Consider the following 24245-nt stretch of genomic DNA (forward strand, 5'->3'; position numbering starts at 1 on the left):
GTGTGGAATATATTTACAGTAGTGCTTACATAATTTAAAAAAGAATTAAATATATAAACAAACAGGTAAATTAAATAAAAAAGGGATGTGCATGGACCAATGATGAGAGTGTGTTACAGGGACCCCAAAAAGTTAGTTTAATATCCATGGTGTTCCAAATCCTCTGATCCAAAGTAGTAGGATCCTATCTGAGATGCAAGATTCTAATGAGAGAGAGTTTATATCATTTAGATAGAAACATCCATTAAATCATTTCTCTGCCCCTTTTGTGACATTAGTCAAGTCACTTGATTTCTTTCCGCCTCAGGGTCCTCATCGGTAGAGGGGGACAATGGTGACCCCTCCCTAAGGGGGACTTCAGGGCTGTTGTTAAGATCAAATGGGGGCAATGAGTGTGAAAGTTCTTTGTAAACGGTACAGCCGGCAGGTTTTCTAGTCAGAAATAAAGTAATTGACGAATTGTTTGATTGATCACCATTTGTTGAGTACCTGCTTTGTTCTAGAACCTGTGTGAGTTCCTTAGGATTCTGAGGTGAGGAAGATATGGTGTCTGCCTTCAAGAAGCTTAGAATGCCATGGGCAGAAGGGACATTGACAGCTAAAATACAGGGCAGCAACAGCTAGCGTAGAGGGGTACAGAGAGCGTCACTGGGGTTGTGAGGAAGGACGCCTGCATCCCCATTTGATGTTGGAAAGAGTTACCAGAAAATGCTCTTAGAAAGAATTTTCCTTCCTGAGCCAAAGCTTGACTAGAAGGTATTATTTTTCTGATTCCTGTAGAGAGGTATATACTCTAATATTTCATCACAGTGGTATTTTTGGCTAGTGGTGGGTGAACTGCAGTACACAGTTCAGGAAGAGCAAATAGGAAGTACGGCCGGGGTGCGTAGCTGATCTTTAATCCTTCAGCCCCTTTGATTATGGCTACCCTGTCCTGGTGGCCTGATGAATTATCATGGTGGCAGGAAACACTTTGGGGATGTTTAACAGTGGAGGTAAAATGGAAAGCCTTCTCTGAAGACACTCCATCTCAGGGCTTATTTAGAGATCTGATGTGGAAGGAGTTGTAAGATGTGACTCAGGAAAAAAACACCTGTAATTGTGGGCTAACATTGCTGTTAGCAAACAGAAGCCAGCCCGATACTTCCTTAAGACAATCAAGTAAAAGATTTTTCTCAGAAGAGAGGAAGAAGCAGATTGTTAAAAACATTTCAATGACTTTTTTTTTTTTTGCTGAGACTTGCCCTTGTTTCTTAATTTTTGGCTTTTCCTAACCTAAGTGCTTTACACCAAGTTCATTTATGTTACTTTAGTTTGCCTGCTTGTTCAAGAAGCTAAACCAGGGTTTTCTTTGTTTTGTTTAAACTATAAGACTAGTCCTCTGGCTTGACCTACTACCATTCTCTTTCTTGTCTGTCATTCTACTCCCTTGTCTGCTTCTCTACAAAAAAGCAGCGTGACCACTGCTCTCCTTCTATCAGCCCACTTTTCTGGACTAAATGCATTAAAATTATCAATCTTTAGAAAAAAATTTTTTTTAATTTTTGGCTGTGTTGGGTCTTCGTTGCTGCACGCGGGCTTTCTCTAGTTGCGGCGAGCAGGGGCTACTCTTCGTTGCGCGGGCTTCTCACTGCGGTGGCTTCTTGTTGCAGAGCACAAGAAGGTGCGCCGACTTCAGTAATTGTGGCACATGGGCTCAGTAGTTGTGGCTCATGGGCTCTAGAGCACAGGCTCAGTAGTTGTGGCACACAGGCTTAGTTGCTCCACGGCATGTGGGATCTTCCAGGACCAGGGCTCGAGCCCGTGTCCCCTGCATTGGCAGGCGGGTTCTTAACCACTGTGCCACCAGGGAAGCCCAACTCTTTTTAAATTTCCTTCCTAATCTAGTGCATTGTTTTAAGACTTAAAGCACACACAGGTTTTGATCTTCCCATTCCTCCCAATGGTATCCTCTCTTCCCTTTCATGGTGACAACCTACAGGGGCTCTCCCTTTGACACCATGCCATGAACGTCAGCCAAGCCAGTTTTGGGGAAAACAAGCTAAATTGCTAGAAAGGAAGGGAGTAATGCTCAAAAAGGAAAAATAGTCTCATCTCCTGGGCTGGAATCCAAACTTCCAGTTTAGAGCGAGTTAGCCCACTTCGAAGTGAGTCTGTTGCACAGATAATGTGTGTCTTTTCTTAAATGTCACATGCCTCCCATGCAACGGAGACTTAATTTGGACGTGGAGATTTCTTCCCTGTTTTTAGCGTTAGAGCAGAGAACATAGGATGTGGATCTTCACTCTGTGTCCTCTGTTCTGCAATTTGCTTTTGCCCATTACACTGCCTGAACAACTCTCAAAGCAATGGTAGAAAAGCCACCAAGATCTTTCTTAAAAAGCATGTTGGTTTTCAACATAGCATCCTTGATTTCAATTCATTTTTGCCTTCCTCGTTGGAAAATTTCCTCCAAGGCTGAGGGCTGTGGAAAACAGAGCCTCAACAGAAACAAACCCACATCCTAAATCCAGACCACCTTTTCTTCCCTCTGGTTGATGATGCTAAGAAAAGGAGTGCTTCCTTCTGGGCAGGTGAAACATAGCACAGTGGGTTCCCTGCCTCACTGTTTGGTTCAGAGACAAGATTAGGGAAGCAGAGTCTTCATGTGGGATTGGTTTAAATGGGGTTATGAAACTAGGTCATTTTATCTTTGGAAACCTTGAATGAAAAGGCAGGAGGAGGCAGGTGTGTGTGTGTGTGTGTGTGTGTGTGTGTGTGTGTGTGTGTGTGTGTGTGTGTGTATCTGTATGCACATGTGCATGCTCTTATTTTAGTCTTGTTTCAGATGGCAGGTCCAAGCAGACCTGTGCCTTCCTTACAAGCTCTTGGCCTTTGCTTTTTAACTTCAGGTTTGGGTGTCATCACCAGTAATGACTCACACCCGATATCTTTCTCCACTTCCATCCTCATTTCAAAAAACATTGTCCATTTAATCAAGATATCAGATTGCTGAGCAGAGCAGGAGGAGATAATCGACTATAAATTAGTAAAGGTCCTGACCTGGTCAGCCATGTTAATAGTGGGACATATCTAGCATGTTTTCATGCACCCTCACTAATCTTTTAGTTTCTCAAATTGTGAGAATTTTAAATTAAATCACATTGGCTGCTGGGAGAAATCATAGACTCTTACAACTTCACAGGTCGGTGAGAAGTACCTAGGTCTAATCTTTTGCCTCTTAGTAAGTGATTATCTAAACTAACACTGTTGAACAGAAATATATATGAGCCATAAACAAAGCCTAACTTTTAGTGGCCACATTAAAAAGTGAAAAGACATAGGTAAAATTAATTTTAATATTATATTTTGTTTAACCAAATATATAAAAATATTGCTGTTTCAACACATAATCAATATAGTTCACATTCTTTATATATATATGATGAATATATGATATATATATGAACCATCAATATATGGTTCACATTCTTTTTTCAGACTAAGTCAGTCTTCAAAATCTGCTGTGAATTTTTCACTGACAGCACATCTCAATTAGCGCTAATCACATTTCAAGCGCTCCGTTGCCATATGCTTACTGGACAACATATCTAAACCATCTGAGACAGATTTCACCTATTATTACCTTGCAGATTTTTAGAGGGAGACAGTCCAGATTTTTGTTTCCCTTTCTGAATTTGTAAGGATATTTACATTTGATACATATTTATGATTGTCTTATTGTTTCAAAACATTTTTTACAAGCAAATGTCTTCATTTTGTGTAGATTATTTGCTTCTGGTGTCAGTGTACTCTATCTGTAAGTGTCATTCAGTCTATAACACTCCCTCTCCACAACTTGTGTCTTTTTACCTATAACTATTTATTACTAGGACTTCAGGTAGAACTTGAGAGCAAGAAATCCTATCTGTATCTACATAGGTGGGTCTCTGCTCTTAGGTAGCTAGATCTATCTATAGATAGGTTGATCTATATAAATCTATGTATACCTACAGAGACTTGTTTCAACACTCACTAATACAGAAGAAATGTTATCTTCATTTTGAAACGGAACTATTTTTTCTGTCTGGCACAGACGGATACTCTGAGTTATATACTGTTTGAGATGGTATTTCAAGATGAATGTGTAAAGAAGAGAGAAAGAGGTACCTGGGTGTGGAGAATGGAATAAATAAAAAAATATTGCACAGAAAAGGAAAATATGACTATATTTAGAGAAGAGTGACAAAAGAATAGAATGTGGGAAGGTGAATAAGAAAGACAGATTGGTACCATTAATGGAAGGTCTAGTACGTGGGATTAAGTTTAGATTTTGTTTTATAAATAATAGGGATTTTTTTTTTTAGCCTCCTAAGCAAGAGAGAGGCATAATCACAGCTATGTTTTAAGGGAGTTAATTTTACAGCAGTGTGAAATATCAGAGAGAATGTCAGAAGTAGAATTCAGAGCAGAAGAAACCAGGACTCAGAAATTAGGCATGCTGTTCAGTGTATGGTAGGTAACTTGGGGGTAAATGTAGACAATGAAAGGAAATGCAGACAAAGCCGTGAGCAAAGAGAAGAGGCCTGTGTTAGTTGGGGTGGGCTAGGCTGCAATAAATAAAATCATCACGTAATGGCTCAATACAAGAGAACTTTATTTCTCACTTGTGTAACAGACCACGACTGTTTCAGGTTGGGTGGCGGGTGAGCTCTGTTCCACATAGTTATTCAGTGACCTGGACTGACAGTTGCTCTTACAGCATCATTAGAAGCCTTCTAAAATCATCCCAAAGGCCAACTTCCCAGGTATCCAGTATGGGAAAAGGGAGGGAGGTTTTAGTGGGCCAAGTCTGAATATAGTACATGTCACTCCTGCTCATGTGCCATTGGTTAGAACTGGGTCACATGGCCACATCCAATCACAAGCGAGTCTGGGTAACAAGGTCTAGCTGTGTGCTCAGGAAGAAGAGAAAAATGATTTTGGTGAATGGCTAGCAGTCTTGACTACAAAGACCCAGGAGAGAAATAGATGTTGGATAATACCAACATCTATGGATTAGGAAGGAAGAACGAAAACTGGTGACTAACCACAACGATAATAAGAACTATATTGAGGGAATCCCCTGGTGGCGCAGTGGTCAAGAATCCACCTGCCAATGCAGGGGACACGGGTTCGAGCCCTGGTCCGGGAAGATCCCACATGCCGCGGAGCAACTAAGCCCGTGCGCTGCGACTACTGAGCCCACGTGCCACAACTACTGAAGCCCGCGTGCCTAGAGCCCGTGCTCCTCAACAAGAGAATCCATCGCAATGAGAAGCCCGCGCACCGCAACGAAGAGTAGCCCCCGCTCACCGCGACTAGAGAAAGCCTGCATGCAGCAACAAACACCCAATGCAGCCAAAAATAAATAAATAATTTTTTAAAAAAAGAACTATATTAACACCTATTAACTTCTCATTGTGGGCAAGGCATTGAACGTTACTCATTTTCACGTTTAAACATCATTGTGATCTTGTGAGGGAAGTACGATTATTATTACAATTTTAGTGGTGAGTAAACTGAGGTCTAGGGAAGTTAGAGAGACCCTAGGTCATAGAGCTAGTAGGTAGCAAGTCTCTCTGACTCCAAAGCTCATGTTTATTACTCTTGAACTGGATAAGGATTTATCAGAAGTGTAAGAAGAAAACCACAACAGTTTATTTTTCTATTCATGTGTGAATGCCACCCAGCTGAATTCAGGAGTTCCCAAGATCATACTCACTTGCAGGTTCCGGAATCCCCAAGACCACACTCATGTTCAATAATTCATCCGAAGGACTCATAGAATTTACTGAAAGCTGCTGTACTCACATTTATGGCCTATTATAGTGAAAGGATACAGGCTCAAACCAGCCAAGGAAAGAGGTGCATGGTGCAAAGTCCAGGAAATTTCTACACAAGGAGCTTCCAGTTGTCCTCTCCCGGTGGATTTATGACAGAGATAACTTCTCCCAGCAACCATGGTGCAACTATACATATGGCATATTGCCAACCAAGGAAGCTCATCTGAAACTCGGTACCCAGAGTTATAGTCGGAGCTTGGTCATGTAGACACAGTTAACCACCTGCCTGGTTGACTTTAGCCCCTAGCCCCTCTGGAGGATGAGCTGATATATGCCTCACCATAAGTCACTGCTATTTTAGAATATTTGGCATGGCCCAAGGTCCCCATGTAAACAAAGATACTCTTATCAGCCAAGACATTCCAGGCACTTAGAGAGATTACCTTCCTATAGTTGAGGGCAAAGGCCAGACCTCTCTTTGCGTAAGGTTACTTCCTTCTGATGCGTCAGACAAGACAGATGTACAGGAAAAGGATGAGGCATGGGGAAAATGTAGTCTAAGAAAAGGTATGTTTCATGTTTTCCTTGCATGACTGTTTTTTTTCTTGCATGCCTCTGTTTCTTTCATGATTTTGAAAGACCGTCGTGTCTCTTAGGCATCCATGTTTACTTCTCACAGTTTGTGACTCCAAACTTATGGACAGATTAAAAAAAAAATTATCCTTTCTACTCCTTGGAATTGCATATAACAAGAATGTGATTCATTCACTGACTCTTAATCTCATCTTTTCAGTTCCCCAAATTTATTTATCACCTACTATTTGCCAGGTGCTAAGTTAAGTGCTGGACATTTAATGTCCATATGAAGCTTAGAATCTAGCATAAGAGGGAAACATGAATCAAATAATCATGCCAATGAATGATGGGAGGGAAACATGGTTTAATGAGAGTAACTAAGAAAATGATTTCGATTTTGGGGTCCGTGATGGCTTCTTTGAGAAAATAACACTTGATCTGGTAACCAAAAGGTAAATAGAAATTACCCACGTAAGTCAGAATGAAGAAGAATAGGAAGTTTGGATACAGTAAACAGAATACGTGGTCAACAGTCTTTGATGTGGGGACATTTGAACAGAGATCTAAATGAAATGAGAAATGCACAGTGCAGGTGTCTCGTGTAAGCAATTTTTAGTCAAGGGAGCAGCGAATTCAATGGACCTGAGATGAGAGCTTCTTTAGTCTGCTTGGGAAATACGAGACCAGTGTAATGGCAGGTCAGCGACTGAGAGGGAGAGAGAGAGAAGATGAGGTAGCTGGGCAGGGAAACGAGATCGCGGAGAGACAGGAGAGGAAGTCAGAGAGGCTCCCAGGGACGAGGTAAGTGAGGACTTTGCACTCTTCCGAGTACATAGATAGCCATTGAAGAGTTATGAGCAGATGAGTGATTTGATTAGATTTACTTTTTTTGTTGTTGTTTGGCTGCGTTGGGTCTTCGTTGCTGCGCGCGGGCTTTCTCTAGTTGTGGCTAGTGGGGGCTACTCTTCGTTGCGGTGCGCCGGCTTCTCATTGAGGTGGCTTCTCTTGTTGCAGAGCACAGGCTCTAGGCGCATGGGCTTCAGTAGCTGCGGCACGTGGGCTCAGTAGTTGTGGCTCGTGGTCTCCAGAGCCCAGACGCAGTAGTTGTGGTGCACGGGCTTAGTTGCTCCACGGCATGTGGGATCTTCCTGGATCAGAGATGGAACCCGTGTCCCCTGCACTGGCAGATGGATTCTTAACCACGGCGCCACTAGGGAAGTCCCTGATTAGATTTACATTTTAAGGTAATTATTTTGGTTGCTCTGTGGAGAATAGACCATGGGGAGACAAGAGTAGAGCAGAGACACCAGTTAGGGGGCTATTGGGAATATTCCAAGCCAGAGATGATGGATGATTGGGTGGTAACAGTAGATGTGGTGAGAATTAATTGGGTTTCATACACATTTTGAAACTAGAGTCAGTAATATTATTTCTTGAACCCCATTCCATCAGGCTTTCTTCCTTCTCATCCTGCTGTTGGTACTTTTGTCAAGGTCATCAGTGACTTCACATGTTCACATGGTGAAATCCAATGGCCAATTCTTCAGCTTTTGACACAGACCTTCTAGGTGCACTTTCTTCCTGGAAACGTTATACCCTTTTTTGTTTTCCTTGTACCCCAGTGGCCACTCCATCCCAGTCCCCTTTGCTGGATCTTTCCTATATCCCCAAACTCTAAGTATTGGAATGTTCCACAGCTCAGTACTCAGAGCTTAGGTTTTTGCATTCAGTTCTCATGGCTTTAGATGCCATCAATTAACGGCTGCCTCCCAAATTATTCATACAGTACATACCTCTTCTTTGAACTTCAGACTCATAAAAATTGCCCTCTCAACATCTCCACTTGAAGGTCTAATAAGCATCTCAGAATTTTACATCCTCAACACTGAACTCATTGCACTGATCATTTCATAATGTATAAAACTATAGAATCACTGTGTTGTACACCTGAAACTAATATATTGAATGTTAATTATAACTCAATGGAAAATAAAATAAAACAAAAACCTGAACTCGGCTTACTCCCTAAATCTGCTCTTACTGTAATCTTCTCCCTGAATTTCAGTAAGTGGTATCTCCATTCTTACAGCTGCAGATATTTGCTAAAAACTTCAGACTAGTTAAAGCACACTTTCTGGGGATGGGCTGGTAGCCAGGTGTTCTTCAAAACCCATCAGGTCATTGTAATGAGCAATTAAATTTGAGAACGAGTGTGCTTGAGCCACTGTGGCAGGAAGCCCCCACCTTTTTCTTTCCCTCTTCTCTTACTAATGTCGGGCTTTCTAATCAGATCCCCACTCAGGAGTGAGGTTAGCTCATGCTAGCACTCCTGCCGTGCCTGAATCCTTATCAGCAAGCTTCTGAGTGCTCGTAGAGGGTCTCCAGTGTGCAGGGGCAATCGGCTTGGCCCAGCGTGGATGAAGCCTGCCAGCCCAGTGAGTTACTGATGTCTTGCAAGTCTCTGACTCCCTGGGCTTACTTGTTCCTGCCCACCTTACTTGGCCTACTGGGACTTAATTTTGGGCCTGCCTAGATTGGTATTATCAAGGATTTTTGACCTTCTCCCCACTGCAACATTTTATACTTCACTTTTTAAAAGAGTTGGTGGGATTTTTGCTGTAGTACGTTTCTGTAGTATTTGCTGCTATGATTATGTGTTTAGTTTCCATGTTCTCTGGTAGATTTTACTGCACAATAACCCAGTGCCTGGCACCAGGTGTGTGGAATGTTTATTGAATGAATTAGAGAATAAAAGAATGAAAAGAGATTTAATTCTATAAGTGGTTGTAAGTTAAATCTGGATGATAAATTCCCAGTAGTAGAATATTTTAGTTTGTGGAGCTGGATTTCTTTAGGATACCTGGCAAAGAAATGCCTTTTAATTAACTAATTTATTTTTTATCTTGTTCTCATCCATCATGATCTGAAGACTTTTAGGGTTCCAAACCTACAGCTATTCTCTGTTTGCCACTGGAGGTATGTGAATATTTTTAGAAGCAGGGAAATCATTCAATTTGAAGAATTTAGAATTGGACGAAGGCCCTATTGAGCTGGTGAAATGTTTGAATTAGTAATTTATTATGCTTTGAATACACAGCGACTTAAAACTAAGTTATAAGAAGCTCCTGGTTTAGAAGTATAATTTATCCATTACTGATATAAATGTATTTTCAAGAAGCCTTTAAAGTACTTTAATACTACTCTCCTCCTTAGCTAATTTGCTAAGGAGAGTCGACTTTTAATAGAATTTTGGCCTCAATTGTCATGAACTCTGCAGTGAGCCTGGATGAATAAGGCCTTAGATTGAATACCTTGAGGGTTTTTTGCCCCTCATTTGTTACATATTTCAAAGATGACCACATCCATGGGTAAACGCATCTTTGGACTTAACATATTAATTAATTATTGCTCACAGTTTTTCCAAATACCTTTTTCAGTTTCTAGAATTTTGGTAGGACCAATTTCAGAGGTATTTTCAGGGGTAAAATGAGAAGCGTTTAGACAATTTGGGTTCACTAACTGTCTTGCATCCAAAATCTAAATTTGAGATCTGCCCCCCTCCACCCCGTCCCTTTATGCCTGAAAAGAAAACTGAAGTCAGGTGGGTCTTTTCCTTCCAGGAAAATGCCGTGAATGGAGAGCACCTGTGGCTGGAGACCAACGTCTCGGGAGACCTGTGCTACCTGGGGGAGGAGAACTGCCAAGTCAGATTTGCAGTGAGTGTGCGCCCGGGACCCCTGCGCTCTGGCCTTCCTGGGGGGAGCCTTGCGGGTAGCTGAGTCTGAAGGCAGTGGGGATCACCGTGCCTGAATTTCCAAGGAAAGCTTTGAAAGAGCCTGTCCCTGTGAGGCAGTTGACAGTTTATCAAGTTAGCATGGCTTTTAAGGGGTCAGTTGAATGGTTTTAGGTTTTTTCTTGATTCTGCAGGTCGAACCTTGGGATAATGTGCTACTTTGTGATGATAACCAGTGTTGGATTTTGTTAGTGTGTTTGGGGGTGGGAGAGAGGGTGAGTGTGCATGACGGCGATGCTTGCACACGGAGCCGTGTCCTGTGGGGAGAGACCTGTGGGTGGAGGAAGGGTCTCTGTGGGAGAAGGCTCTGCTTCGTAGGGGAGCATGTGTGGTGGACGACATTACTGGTGGGTGAAGGTAGAGATGGGTGCAAACACCGGTCTGGTGGTGGGTGTAGGCTCACAAATAATTCAGACTAGGCTCCAGATGAGAAAATTCTAGAAACTATATAAGTGATCAACAGTCAACTCCATCAGAGCATAGCTTTCTAAAATTTGCTTTGTCCGTATTTGGAACAACGTTTAAATGTTAAATCTTCTTTGTGTTCCATGAAAAGAGCATGGTTGCCAGGCTGTAAGTTGGGAGGAACTAAATTTTAGTATTGAGAAACTGAACTTAAAATTTTTGTGTAGTTAAAAATTATGGTTCAAAAAGAGAGTAATGGGGGCTTCTCTGGTGGTGCAGTTGTTGAGAGTCCTCCTGCCGATGTAGGGGACATGGGTTTGTGCCTCGGTCCGGGAAGATCCCACATGCCGCGGAGCGGCTGGGCCCGTGAGCCATGGCCGCTGGACCTGCGCGTCCGGAGCCTGTGCTCTGCAACGGGAGAGGCCACGACAGTGAGAGGCCCGCGTACCGCAAAAAAATATATATATATAATAATAATAAAATAAAAAAGAGGGTAATGGGAAACTAACAATAGTAAAGAAGAAAGAAAAGTTGTATTCTTTCTTATTTTGGGGAAATGGGCATCATAATTGACCTAATAATTTTTTTCTTTTTTGTTATGTTTGTTTATAACGTGAAAGAGGATTTGGGGCAAAATGTAGAACCTAGGAATTGCGAATGAATATGTTTCTATGAATAATAAATAAGGAAGAAATTGAGTTTCTGCCAACGTCTATCGAAGAATAGCCCCAAGGGACTTTTATTAGGCTGCCTGGAATCACAAAGCTGGGGAGCCAAGATTTTTTAAAATTGCATTAGGTGTTTTGATGCCTAGTTTATAGGTCTTGTTTGGAAAACTTTATTAGAGTTTGGAGGACCAGGGTTTGTTTGAGTGAGGGTGGGAATAGTTAAATGTCAGTTAAAGACTCAGTTGTACAGGCTCTCAATTTCAAGTCAGGAAACTTGGATTTGAATCTCAGTGTTATCACTATGTGACATTGAGAACTCCTGACCTTTGGTTGTTGGCCACCTTCAAAGTAGAAAAATGAAGGAGGATTAAATTAAGTTTGCTTCTGATTCAGATCTGTACTTCGTTGTTTGCATTTCTTTTAATCTGGTTGTAAATTCAGTTGATTTAAATATCATTTCAACTTTATGCATATGTATTTTCAATTAAAGTATAATTTCATGAAATTTGATTAAATTAACCAAAACCATGAGAAGCTCAGCTGTTTAGACTAAAATGCTATAAATGACGAATTAACATTTGGATCTTAGTTAATTGTGTAAACACTGGTCTTGATAATATAAAATGGAAAAAATGAAAGCCAGTCCTTCTTGTGTACATACTTTTGAACTATTATCTACTGATGCTGCTGTCAACTGATGGACTGTAACTTGTTATGGAGTTCTACCTTATTTCCAGATTACTCTCTTTGATCCTTTTCTGACACTCTTTTAGAGTCAGCCACACGTTACCTCTCTTGGCAAAAATATGAACAGGTACCTACATCCGCCTTAAACCTTGTATCAGTAAATAGCATTGCTACCCACTAATTGATTCTAACTCGGTCACTATTACCTCGATGCCAGGAAAAGTAACAAAGAAAGGAAATATTAGGGAGATGTAAGGAGGTAATAGAATTACAAAAATTTCTAGTGTTCTTTTGAATCTTCCTCATAATTTCATCCCAAATACTTGGCTTTCTTAACTCACTTTACAAAGTGTCTGGAGGATGAAGGTCTCTCCTCCAAAAAACATGGATTAAATGAAGGCATAAAGCGGCGAGGAAGCTGAAGACCTGTGTTTCCTCATTATAAGCTCCTGAAGGCTCAGTTTTTTTACCTGTAAAGTGGGAGGAATGTTGTTTTGAGGGTTAGATGAGATAATGCATTGAAAGGACTTACTTGCCACAGCCATGGGCATAATGAATTAAAAGGGGGCAGGGGGGACCAGAAAGGACAAGAGCAGACAATTCACAAAAGAACTACCGCTGGCCAATATATGTATGAAAAATATAAACAAAGGCGCTCAAATTAAAACAGCTATGAGGCGTCAACGTCGTGTGCCTGTTAAAGATTTACAAAATGGTAATACCTGCTGGCTAGTTTAGACCAAAATTCGTATTCTCATTGTCAGCTGGTGGGAGTGTAAGTTGATATACTTCACAAAATTATCACTATGTAGTAAAAGCGTTAGAAATCTAACTCACTCTCTCCACTTCATTCTGGCATCACGTTTTGGGAAGGACACTGGCAAAGGGAAGACCCAGGAGAGTGTGCTTAACTTGGTTCAGGGTGGGGAACTTTGTAGTAGAAGGAAGAGCGAAATAACCGGGGTTGCAAAAGAGTATTAATGAGAGAAAGGAGAGAGAACTGATATCTTCCAGCATTAGAAGAGCTGCCATGAAGAAAAGGAAAGTATGTTTCTTTAATTTAATTTTTTATTTTATATTGGAGTATAGTTCATTTACAATGTTGTGTTAGTTTCAGGTGTACAGCAAAGTGATTCATTTATACATATATATGTATCTATTCTTTTTTGGATTCTTTTCCCATATAGGTTATTACAGAATATTGAGTAGAGTTCCCTGCGCAATACAGTAGGTCCTTGTTGATTATCTATTTTATATATAGTAGTGTGTGTATGTTAATCCAAAACTCCTAATTTATCCCTCCTTGCCAGGTTTCCCCTTTGGTGCCCATAAGTTTGTTTTCAAAGTCTGTAAATCTATTTCTGTTTTGTAAATAAGTTCATTTGTATCATTTTCTTTCTAGATTCCACATATAAGCGATATCATATGATATTTGTCTTTGTCTGACTTACTTCACTTAGTATGATAATCTCTAGATCCATCCATGTTGCTGCAAATGGCATTATTTCATTCTTTTTTATGGCTGAGTAATATTCCATTGTATGTATATGTGTGTGTATGTATGTATATATATACCACATCTACTTGATCCATTTGTCTGTCGATGGACATTTAGGTTACTTCCATGTCTTGGCTATTGTAAATAGTGCTGCAATGAACACTGGAAAGAAAAGGGAGGTGTCTTGCTCTCCCCTGTTAGGAAGGTAGAAGTAAGTTCTAGATAGAGAATCCACTGACTCTAACAGTCGATCTTACACTTTGGTATAATAGATGTCACCTGGAAAACCTGTTAACAAGGTAGATTACTTTTTAAATCCTTGCTCCAAATGCTGATTCAGTAGGTCTGGAGTTAGATTTGGGAACCTGTGATTTTTAACAATCGCCTCAAATAATCATGGTACAGATGGTCCACAAACTTAACTTTGACAAATACTGTATTATAAGGAAGAACTTTAACAATCAGGGCTTGGACAACCAACGGGAACAAGGTGCCTGGAGAGATGGGCTCAAAGGAAGTGTTTATGAATACGTTGGGTGGCCATCTTTCAAGGATGCTAAAGGGGGGTGCACCTCTGCTTTGGGTAAGAGGTTAGGCAAGGAGATCTCCAAGACAGCCTCCAGTTTAAATGTTTTATTTGCAGCTTTCTTAGTATTGAACACAGTTTCATAAAAAAAAAAAATACCATGTGTAAATAGATTACATATTCTCATTTCTTTAAAGAATCACCTTTGAAGAAAGCCAACCTGCTGGGTTTGGGACCAGATTACCGTAACCAGGTGCTACCTGCTGGCTTCTAAACAGAATGCAGGCAGAGTGCTTGGAGGAGGAGTGACTCCATCACTGAAGAGGTGCCTTTCACTCCTTACTCTATTTTAGCAAAGCAAATGTCACGGGTGGAAGTTAAGAGAAGGGAGAAGGGAGAAATCAGTGTGGGTTGAGTAGACAGAGGCGGCTTCGTGGAAATGGGGCTTGAAAGCAGTATTGAAAGATGGGTTAGATTTACGTAAGTAGAGTGGGGAAAGGAAACCTTTACAGGCAGGGAGAGGAACATGGGCAAACTCAGAGGCAGGAACAAGCTTTGTACGAGGGAGAAGGGAATCACGAGACAGGCATGAGCACACCAAAGGGCATGCGTTGGGTAAGAATGGAAATAAGGATGGATGGGTGTGTGTGTGTGTGTGTCTGTTTTCTCAACTGAGACTCAGAGCGCATGTTATAAATGTCTGTGTGCTTGTAAAGCATGACCATATTGTCTAAACCAAGACAGATTTGAGGGTGAAAATGGCTGCTGTGAAACCATCACAACGTATGGGGACAGTGCAATAGTCTATTTAAAACCAAAGCCATCCTGCAAATTCAGGACCTCCTGCTGGCAGACATGGATGGACATTTGTGGGCTGATATTGGAAGGCATTGCAAGGAAGGCAGTGACGACATAGAACATGAAGACTGCTGTAGGAGAGTTTGCTCCAAAGTCTCAGGGCTGAACCAGATGACCTTTACAGTTCTTCCTCTTTTATATTCTCCAGTGAGAACATTTAATACTGCAGAATGTCTGTGAATAGATATTTAATGGGATTAAAGTTGTTCCCAAATCAGTGGCAGTCCCCAAGTTAGTAGCTGTTTCTTTTTCTGGTCTGGAGAGAAGAAAGGTATGCAAAAGTCATGAAATTGGAGTAGAAGGATCACTGTTTTCCATCATGATTATGGGGGGGGAAACTGAGATAAAATTCCAGCTAGGACCACTTTTGTTTCATGATATTTATTTTGATGGACAGGTCTTCATTCATTTATTCTACAAGTGTTTACGGGCTGGGTACCCAGTGCCAGAAACTTCAGACCGAGTTGAGAGTGACAGGTGACAGTTAATTGTAATTGACAACGTCACGGCTCATAGTGGGTACACTGCTCGTGCCTGTCTCGTGACTGTCTTCTCCCTCGTACAAAGCTTATTCCTGCCTCTGAGTTTGCCCATGTTCCTCTCCCTGCCTGTAAAGGTTTCCTTTCCCCACTCTACTTACGTAAATCTAACCCATCTTTCAATACTGCATTCAAGCCCCATTTCCACGAAGCCGCCTCTGTCTACTCAACCCACACTGATTTCTCCCTTCTCTTAACTTCCACCCGTGACGTTTGCTTTGCTAAAATAGAGTAAGGAGTGAAAGGCACCTCTTCAGTGATGGAGTCACTCCTCCTCCAACATCACTCATCTGACAACATCACAGTGGGTACAGTCTGTAGAAATCATTCTGGTGCGTGGCTGATGGCATATACAAAGATGTTAGCGAAATACATATTTGTTCCCAAAGAAACTCATGCCTCCCCTGAGAATCCATTGAGTACATACCTTTGCACACTAATTTTTACAGTTAAAAGACACTGCCTACGTCACTACGTAGGGGTACAAACAACCGTGGTCACACCTGCCCAGAGACATGTAGACACAGAAAGGCCACATGGGTAGTGGGAAGGAAGGGGACTCTGAGTGAGACAGACCTGAATTTGAAAACCTATTGTTCCATCTAGTTACTGAGTGAATTTGGGGCGTATCATTTCACCTCTTTTTGCCCCCATTTCCTGATTTACTGTATTGTTATTAAGATTGACCTCAGTGATTCTTTTTTATTTTTACTAAAAAAAATTTTTTTTAATTTTAACATCTTTAGACCTCAGTGATTCTTATTCCTGGAGGAGCCTTGTAGTGTCTTCTGAAGCTTTCCTTCAACTTTATTTTTTTAAATGGCTGGTTCCCAGCCTGGATCTACCACATCAGAATCTCCGGGGAGTGGGACCAGGCATGAATATGTTAAAAACAAGCAAACTCTACAGATGACATATGTGCTGTCACACATAGTGGGTAGGGAGCCACTGATCTACTTCACAGAGAGAGTGTCAGAACCAAATGAAGTGGCCTGGTCCCTGCCTCTGGTGTAGAGTGGCTGTTATGCCATAAATCGTGTACCCCCCAAATACGTTGATGTCCTAACCCCCTTGATCCCACAATGTGACCTTATTTGAAAATTGGGTTGTTGCAGGTGTAATGACTTAAGATGAGGTCATACTGCAGTAGGTGGGACCTCATGCACTCTGACAAGCGTCCTTATAAGAAGAGGAGAGGACACACAGTGGTAGACAGGGAAGAAGGCCATGTAATGATGGAGGCAGAGATTGGAGTGATAGAGCTGCAAGCAAAGGATCGCGGGCTCTTACCGGAAGCTAAGAGGGAGGCGTGGACAGTTTCGCCCTCAGAAGTGTGCCAACCCTATGCACACCATGGCGACAGGCTTCTAGCCTCCAGGGCTATGAGAGAATTCACATTTCTGTTGCTTTACGCTACCCAGGCTGTGGTCCTTGGTTAGGGCAGCCCTAGGAAGCAAAGACAGAAGATATTCTGTTAAGGTGAGTTACCTTACCTGGCCACGCAGATGCCTGCACACGGCTCTCAGATGCACTCACACAGGTACATTTAAATCAGGCTTGATTGAGGATTTCAGTTGAGAGGTATGTGGCTTTCTGGATAAGTGAGCAGACAGACAGGTAGATGCCAGAACTACGGGAATAGGGTAGGTAGAAAGGTGAGGGAGACCGCAGAGGTTGGGCAAGAGAAGAAAGGAGCTGTCAGGCTTCGGAATGCTGTTACCAGTTATATCTTCTCTATACTTAAGTGTACTTCTGTCACCTTCTCTTTGTGGGTAGGCTAATGGGTACCGTTTCGCTTTTGTTATTGTTTTGTTTGTGTGTTTTACTTTACTCTTGTCCTCGTGGGTCACGTTTGGCAAAAATGGCCAAACCCGCCTGTAACACCTGACCTTGATTCTAAGGTGTCTTCCAATACTGCTCAGCGCTTAACAAATATAGTTTTATTAAGTCGATGACTAATTGCAATAGGGCGGTCAGGTGAGATGGGGAGCGGGGGAGTGGAGAGTGAGGGGCTACTCAGATCCAGGGACAAATAGGTCTGGATAGAAATCCTAGCTCTGCCCTGCTGCCCTGAGTCTCAGGTTGCTCTGTAAAACGGTGATGATTATATCTGTTCTTCAGAATTGGCAGGAGGATTAAAGTAGTTGACACATGTTAATATCCTCCCTCCTTCTCTCCTATCCTTGCTTATATTTCAATGTCATTAAGTTGAATGAGCTAATTGGTAGTTTGGTTGGACTTTGGTTTCAACAAGGCCTTCTGTTTGGGATGCCCCGACGCTGAGACTCTTACACTTTCTCTGTCATTTTGCTGCTGTGTGTAATGTGCATAGTCTCCCTAGGTCATGGGTGGGACCAGCTGAGTGTGACAAATCAAAGTAACTCATTCTGGAAAACATCTCACAGGCTGTGTCTTCTTCCTGATGGGTCAGAAGCCTCATCCTTGTAATCGGGCATCACAGCATCTGCTCGAAAGGATGCTAGCTATGTCCCTGGGTTTTGGAAGAAACTTGTAAGAAGAGTACAAGAGCAGTAGCTCTCTGCCCTATTTGAAGGAAGCTTTCCGTTGTTTTGAAAGAGAAAAAAGATGGCGAACCTGGTGACAGCCCTGTCTATTTCATCTCTAGAAGATGAGAGCACTGGCCAGTGGCCCATGAAGATGCTGATTTTTGGCCTCTGTGCACTGTGAGCGAGATGAGAGAGTCGGTCCCCAGCACAGGTGGCTGGGGACCTCTGACCGTCTGTGCATTTGGATCTGGTGGGTAGATACCCCAGAGCACCACCATTGGACGCAAGCCTCAGACTGTGCTGGGACCACCCCTCCCCCCACCCCCTCGCTGCCCCTGGTCTTCCAGCACGGCAGACTGACGCTCCGCAGCTCCAGATGGTAGCCGGGCTCACAGAGGGAGCTGTGAGTGTGGCAGCAAAGCCCAGAAGCCTAAGCCAGCCTTCCAAGCTGTTTGGGTACCAGCCGTGAAGATGCCATCTCCGCGGCGCTTCTAAGGCCGCTCTCTACCAGAGGCGCCTCCCACCACCAAGATATTGAGGAGCTCATGAATGCAGATGACTCGGGGAGAGCAGAGCCGTCAACAAAAATAGTTTTGAAAAAGCATCTGCTCAGACAGACTCTCTGCTCCTGACCCCCGAGCCAGTGGATGTGAGTGGAGGAAGGGGGTGGGGTGTTCCTGTGTGTGCAAGGGGTGTTGCCCATATGTGTCTGGCCAGATGGTCGGGAATGTCCATGAGATCGTCCAAGTGCACACACAGGACTGGGTGTAGCATGGGGCAGGCCCTCAGTTAGCCATTGTTATTATGACAGCTATCGTTATCATTGTAATTATTTAGCTTAGAGTGTTATCCGTATGCTTGAGGAGCTTGTAATACTGACCCTGCCCACTTTGTGCACTAGAGAGAGTGATGAGATACGGAGCCCAGGGAGCTGCAGGGCTCTGCCACTCTCTCCTAGGTGACCCGGCATCAGCAGTACCATTGTCTATTTGCACAGTCTGCTTTCAAAAAAATAAAATCGTGTCGTAGAGAGCACTGAACTCCTGGAAAAGCAATATGGAAAATTCTTCCTTAAAAATGGCTTGTGATGGAACAAGTTTAGAAAACACTGAACACCTTTGATAATCTAACATGTATTCTGAGGCTCTAAGAGAGGCATTAGGGATGCAGGATTTGCTCTCTCTTTGCTTGCGGGGAAGGGATGATTGTTGAAAACCCATTATTTTCCCCACAGAACACCCGCTGTCATCTCGTGAGATCTCAGTATTCAGTGGGAAACTATTTATCCACGCAATGCAGTTTTCCTCTTGTCAGTGTTGGTCAGTAACAACGACCCTTTGGGGTGGTCGTTGGGGCGGTTTACTCCCACTTAAAGGAAACACAGGTCAGAGACACTTAATCACTGCGGTGGGGCTTCTTCACTTTTCTGTCTCTTTATGCAGTTCTTTTGCCTTTGTTTGAAACTTTCATTAAGCCGTCTGTCTGTCTGTCTGTCTTATTTTATTTTTAGAGCCTGAGCCTCTGAGCATGGTTGTCATCTCTTCTGCAATGATACTTGTAGATTGAGGCTGCATTTGTGTGTTTGTATGTGGGTGTGTGCTTGTGTGGAGCGGGTCTCTCCTTATTTAATATGGGTACGGTTCTGTCACTTAATAGAGGTAGTTTGCATGTGATTCAGTTAGGGTTTACATATCGCCTAGGCAATGCCCAGGTGTACAGAAGGGCTTTCCCTTCTTCCAGTGTCTCTCAGTGCCGGGCACCCAGAAAAACAGATTCTAACCAACGTTCGTATCGCTCAGAGGCCCCAATCTCAGCTGAAGCACTGTTTGCTTTAGCAGTTACCCAGAACTACTGCTGACCCCAAGGTTGATATTGTCCGTTTTTAGGAGATTTTTCTTGTTGTTTTTCTTACCTCGTATGCCAGGCAGATACAGGTTGCAGAAGGTAATGTTTTAAAGACAGAAGGAGATGGCAAAGCCTGCTTTGGTGTCTTCATTCGAGGTGGTGTGTGGGCTTTGGAATCAAGTGACCCGGCTTTGAATCCAGGCTCTGGGATTTTCTAGTTGTGTGATGTCCATCATTGTTTTAACGTCTTTAAGCCTCAGTTTCATATCTGTAAAATGTCGATAATACCAGCTGCTTATGGTTGTTGGAAACTTCAATGAGATAAAGCATATATAGCAATGAACCACGTGGCCAGTCGCAAGCACTCAATAAAAATTGGTTGCTCGGCTCGTTCCTCCTTGAGTAAAAGTGGTTCCAGAGGATGGTCAGAAACTGAAACCCAACAGGCAGCGCCAGGGTAGTAACTTTGGAGGGCCTTGTAATCATCCCCCTTTCTCTCACTGAATAAAAGAGAGGGTGAAACAACCAGCCCAGCTGTGCCCCTTCTCCATTCTCTCCATCTCTTCTAGTGCACATCACTTTCTAACCTTGAAAAAAAAATCCCTTCCTTACTTGCCTGTCTGTGTCCCTATCAGAACATAAACTCCATTTAGCTCGGGACTCTGCCTGTCTTGTGCTCTCCTGGGTCCTCAGTACTGAGAACACTGACTGCATTGAGTAGTTACCCTGCCCTTTTCCACAGAATGAATGAATGAGTTCAGTGATGTGATTCTTGAAAGACGCACACGCAGACGCCTGTCACCAGATCAACCCTGCCGCTTAAGTATCGTTACACTTAGAATCCAGGGCGTTTGAATTTCCGCCTTATTTTTAAGGCTCTTCACAGGGAGATTCCACATTCACTACTACAGGCTATTGAGGGGTTATAAGCCCTGTTTAGCCTGTGTCGTGCCCTTCTTATTTGATTCTCATGGAGGATAGAGACTGCTGTTGACCATTCTTGGCACAGGTGGTCATGGTAGGGTTGTCATAAGTCCATCCCCTTGGGGCTGTCATGAGACTAGATCATCTAAAGCAGTCTTGTCGAACATCACGGTTACCTAGCTTTCTCAGTCCTGCTCCCCAAATCTGTCACTAGTAAAATGAGAGGAGAGTAGTAAGATGTAATAGAAGGAGATGGCTTTGGGTCAGAAAGACCTAGGTTCTACGCCTGGCCAGTCTGTCTTGGGCAAGTTGCTCAGTCTCATAGGGTCTCAGCTCCTTATCTATAAAGCAGGTGAGTGGTACCCACTTTGCATGGCTGAAGTGAGCTGTGTCTCTAGAGCACATAATGTATATATTATACTGCTAGCCTCCTGGTAAATATTCTGTCTGTGGTAATGATATCCTCATTGAAAGATGGTACCAGTAGTTGTATGTATGTGGGTGAAAACCACATGGCCAATTGGAGATACACTGTTGGGTGAGCTATGATTGCAATGGTGGTCTTCTTGGGCCAGATTGGCTGAAAGACTTTGACTTAATTGCGTCATCAACAGCTTGGGATGTTGGAAATGGCAGTAAAAGGATAGGTAATTTACCATGGTTTGATATGGTTTCTTAAGTAGACACAATCTTCCGGAGTAAAGCAAATGTCTCTAAATCATTGCTTAGAGATCTTAAGCTGTGAACTTTAAAAAACCAACTTTATCTATTTCCACAAAGTAAACTCATAATGTGAACATATCAGGATTCATGCTGCAAGTAAGATGGCATATACGGTGCTATCACACTAGCAAGTAATAAAAGGCAAACTTTGGTTGGTGTTTTCTAGTTTACGTTAAGCTTCAGATCTCTGCTATGCCCTTGATATACTACTACCTTGGAACTAGACAATTAAGACAATGATGAGACATCATTTCCTGTTGTCTCTATTGTGACTTCTGTGATATGACCAGCCCATTCTCACTCATACCTATCTGCTGGAAAATTGGGAGTACACATGTGTTGGTCGTGTGTGTAGGGCTCTAATTGTGTGAATATCTACTTATTAGTGCCTGTATACTTGTAATCATATTTATGTACATTTTTTGTACATATGGAAACACTTCAGTTAACCTACAGTCAGATACATGGCAGCTTTGATCTGAGATAACTTTGAAGAAACTATAAACATTGAACAGGGAGCAGCCATAAAAGCAGCTGAAAAGAACCAAAGCAGGAAGATAGCACACGATAACATTAAAGCTGTTGACCGGCCACGGTCAGAACCCGCTGACACCAAAGCTGAGAAGCACAGAGGAAACAAATGGGAAAAAAGAAACGAGGAAATAGGGCATGTGCTTGGGTAAAATGAGAACCAGCGGTGGGAAATAGAATTATGGATTTCTGAAGATTTCTTGAGGTTCATTAGTCTGAAATCCTTTATTAATGCACCGTGGCCATGCAGGAGCGGGCAGAAGGAATGCCTAACCGGCGCGGCAATCTTGGACCAGTCAATGAGAGGCACTCGCAGCTTCTCACATCCTGGCTCTGGAGGCAGCCGTGTGTTGGTATCCTTCCATTAAACTTGTACCAGCCGATACAGATTTAGCAGGCCGTTCATCATCCTTTCCATAAGTAACAGCTGCAATGTATATTTGGTTTATGTCTTAATAACTGTACCTGAATTCTATGTAGATGTACAAAAGATAGTAGCTGTGTACACCAGTTACCCAATCAAGTTCCAAGAGGTAGACATCTCCTAAGAGTCCTGTGGTAGTTTCCTACTGAAGCCCATTAGAGAAGCCTTGTACCTATCGCTTTCTTCTCATTTAAAAAATGTACTATCTTCTCATTTAAAAATGTACTATCTTCTCATTTAAAAATGTACTATCTTCTCTTTTAAAAATGTACTATCTTCTCATTTAAAAAATGTACTAAAGTCTCTGATATAAGCCACTTTTGAACCACTGTTAAAGAGAATGATTTGGTACGAATCTCAGTGTAAGGGTAAACTGCTGAGATACAGGCATGCACCTTTTTTCCCCTCTTAAAATGAACCTGTGCTGTTCTGACCACCACTTCTTCCAATCCTGATCCAGTGGTCAAAACACAGTGAGGTGTCATTCTTTATAACCAGCCATCAACTTAGCTTTGAACTAACACGATAGCTATTCATTTGGTCCTTACTGAATTGTTTCTCCCGTGAGCCCTGATTGGCGAGGTTCCCACGTGTTGTTCTGGTTCTCATATTCAGCTCACAAAGTCCTTTCCCTTCCCGTAGCTTTCTGCTCTAGGATTTTGCTTTTTGTTCTCTTCGAATGAAAAATATAAAATGTACTGGCTGTCAGGGAAATAGAAAGCTTTTATTCGTGTCCAAACAATGATGAACGGTGGCACTTTTCTCCTCTCTGTGTCTCTAGGGAAGTTGTGGAGTAGACCCTTCTGTACCTTAGCTCCGGAGGGTCCTGCCTACCCCAGACACAGGGGCACATCTGTGGTTCCTCAGGGGAGGTGTCTCTGGAAGCATAAACACTTCATATGCAAAGTGCTTCAGATAATGTGTTCCTTAGCACAGAGCAAACGAAGCTGTTTGAAGAGCAGGTTAAGTGAGTTTTATTGCAGTACTTCGGAGACAGTCCCGAGAGTGCGGTAGGTGTAGTCGGCTGGTGTACACACAATCAGCGAGCGGACCGCGGAGTAGGAGTGAAGCCGTGCTTGGCTGTATCAGTTATTCTCCTGAAAGACATGAGGCCCAGGTGTGAGAAGTCTGTGTTCACCCTTCCGGAGACCTGCGTATGATGGAAAGAGGGCCGTGCTCTGTCCGTGCACCACTCTTGCTTCTCTGCCTTAGCCCTCTGTTCCATTCTCATCACTCCAATTCAGGCGCTCATTGCCTAATACGTGAATTTCCACTGTGAACTCTCATTACTTAATATCTTTTTTAAAAATTGAAGTATAGTTGGTTTACAATGTTGTGTTAGTTTCAGGTGCACAGCAAAGTGATTCAGTTATATATATATATTCTTTTTCAGTCTTTTCCATTACAGGTTATTATAAGATATTGAATATTGTTCCCTGTGCTATACAGTAGGTTCTTGTTGTTCATTACTTAATCCCTGTGTGACCTGGCCTGCCATCGTGGTCTCCCTCATCTCCGCCTAGATCACTCCATTCCAGTGACCCTGGCTCCTGGTCACTCTGCAAACATCCCACAGTCCTCATGCCTCTGGGCTGTGCACTTTCTGTTCCCTTTGCCCGAAGTGCTTTCCCCCCAGATAACTACATGGCCAACTCCCTCACTTCCTCCTGGTGTTTCTTCTTTTTTTTTTAAAGTATTGCTTTGTAGCTCAGTTTTTTTTTGTTTTTTTTTAAATATTTTTTCCTGGCCATGCCATGCAGCATGCGGGATCTTAGTTCCCCAACCAGGGAACGAACCTGCACCCCCTGCACTGGAAGCGTGGAGCCTTAACCACTGGACCACCAGGGAAGTCCCCCTCCTGGTGTTTCTTAAAATGTATCTTCTCAGCGAGAGCTTTCCTGGCCAACCTGTCCCAACTTCAACTCTCCGCTGCCCCT

At 42.7% G+C, this 24245-nt stretch overlaps 1 protein-coding gene across 2 annotated transcripts in view; it reads left to right on the top strand.

Moving 5' to 3' along the window:
• The window catches only part of DGKI (diacylglycerol kinase iota), a 448623-nt gene that overhangs the window by 161651 nt on the left and 262727 nt on the right, over nucleotides 1–24245 (top strand). For both annotated transcript variants that reach the window (XR_004484538.2, XM_033432383.2), the window contains exon 3: nucleotides 10001–10096. Coding sequence is in view for 1 of the 2 variants with exons in the window: in XM_033432383.2 (XP_033288274.2) it covers nucleotides 10001–10096 (96 nt within the window). In the remaining variant the exon portion in view is untranslated. The remainder of the gene's footprint in view (nucleotides 1–10000; nucleotides 10097–24245) is intronic.

Source organism: Orcinus orca, chromosome 9, assembly GCF_937001465.1.
Source record: "Orcinus orca chromosome 9, mOrcOrc1.1, whole genome shotgun sequence".
In the NCBI taxonomy this organism is placed as follows: domain Eukaryota; kingdom Metazoa; phylum Chordata; class Mammalia; order Artiodactyla; family Delphinidae; genus Orcinus; species Orcinus orca.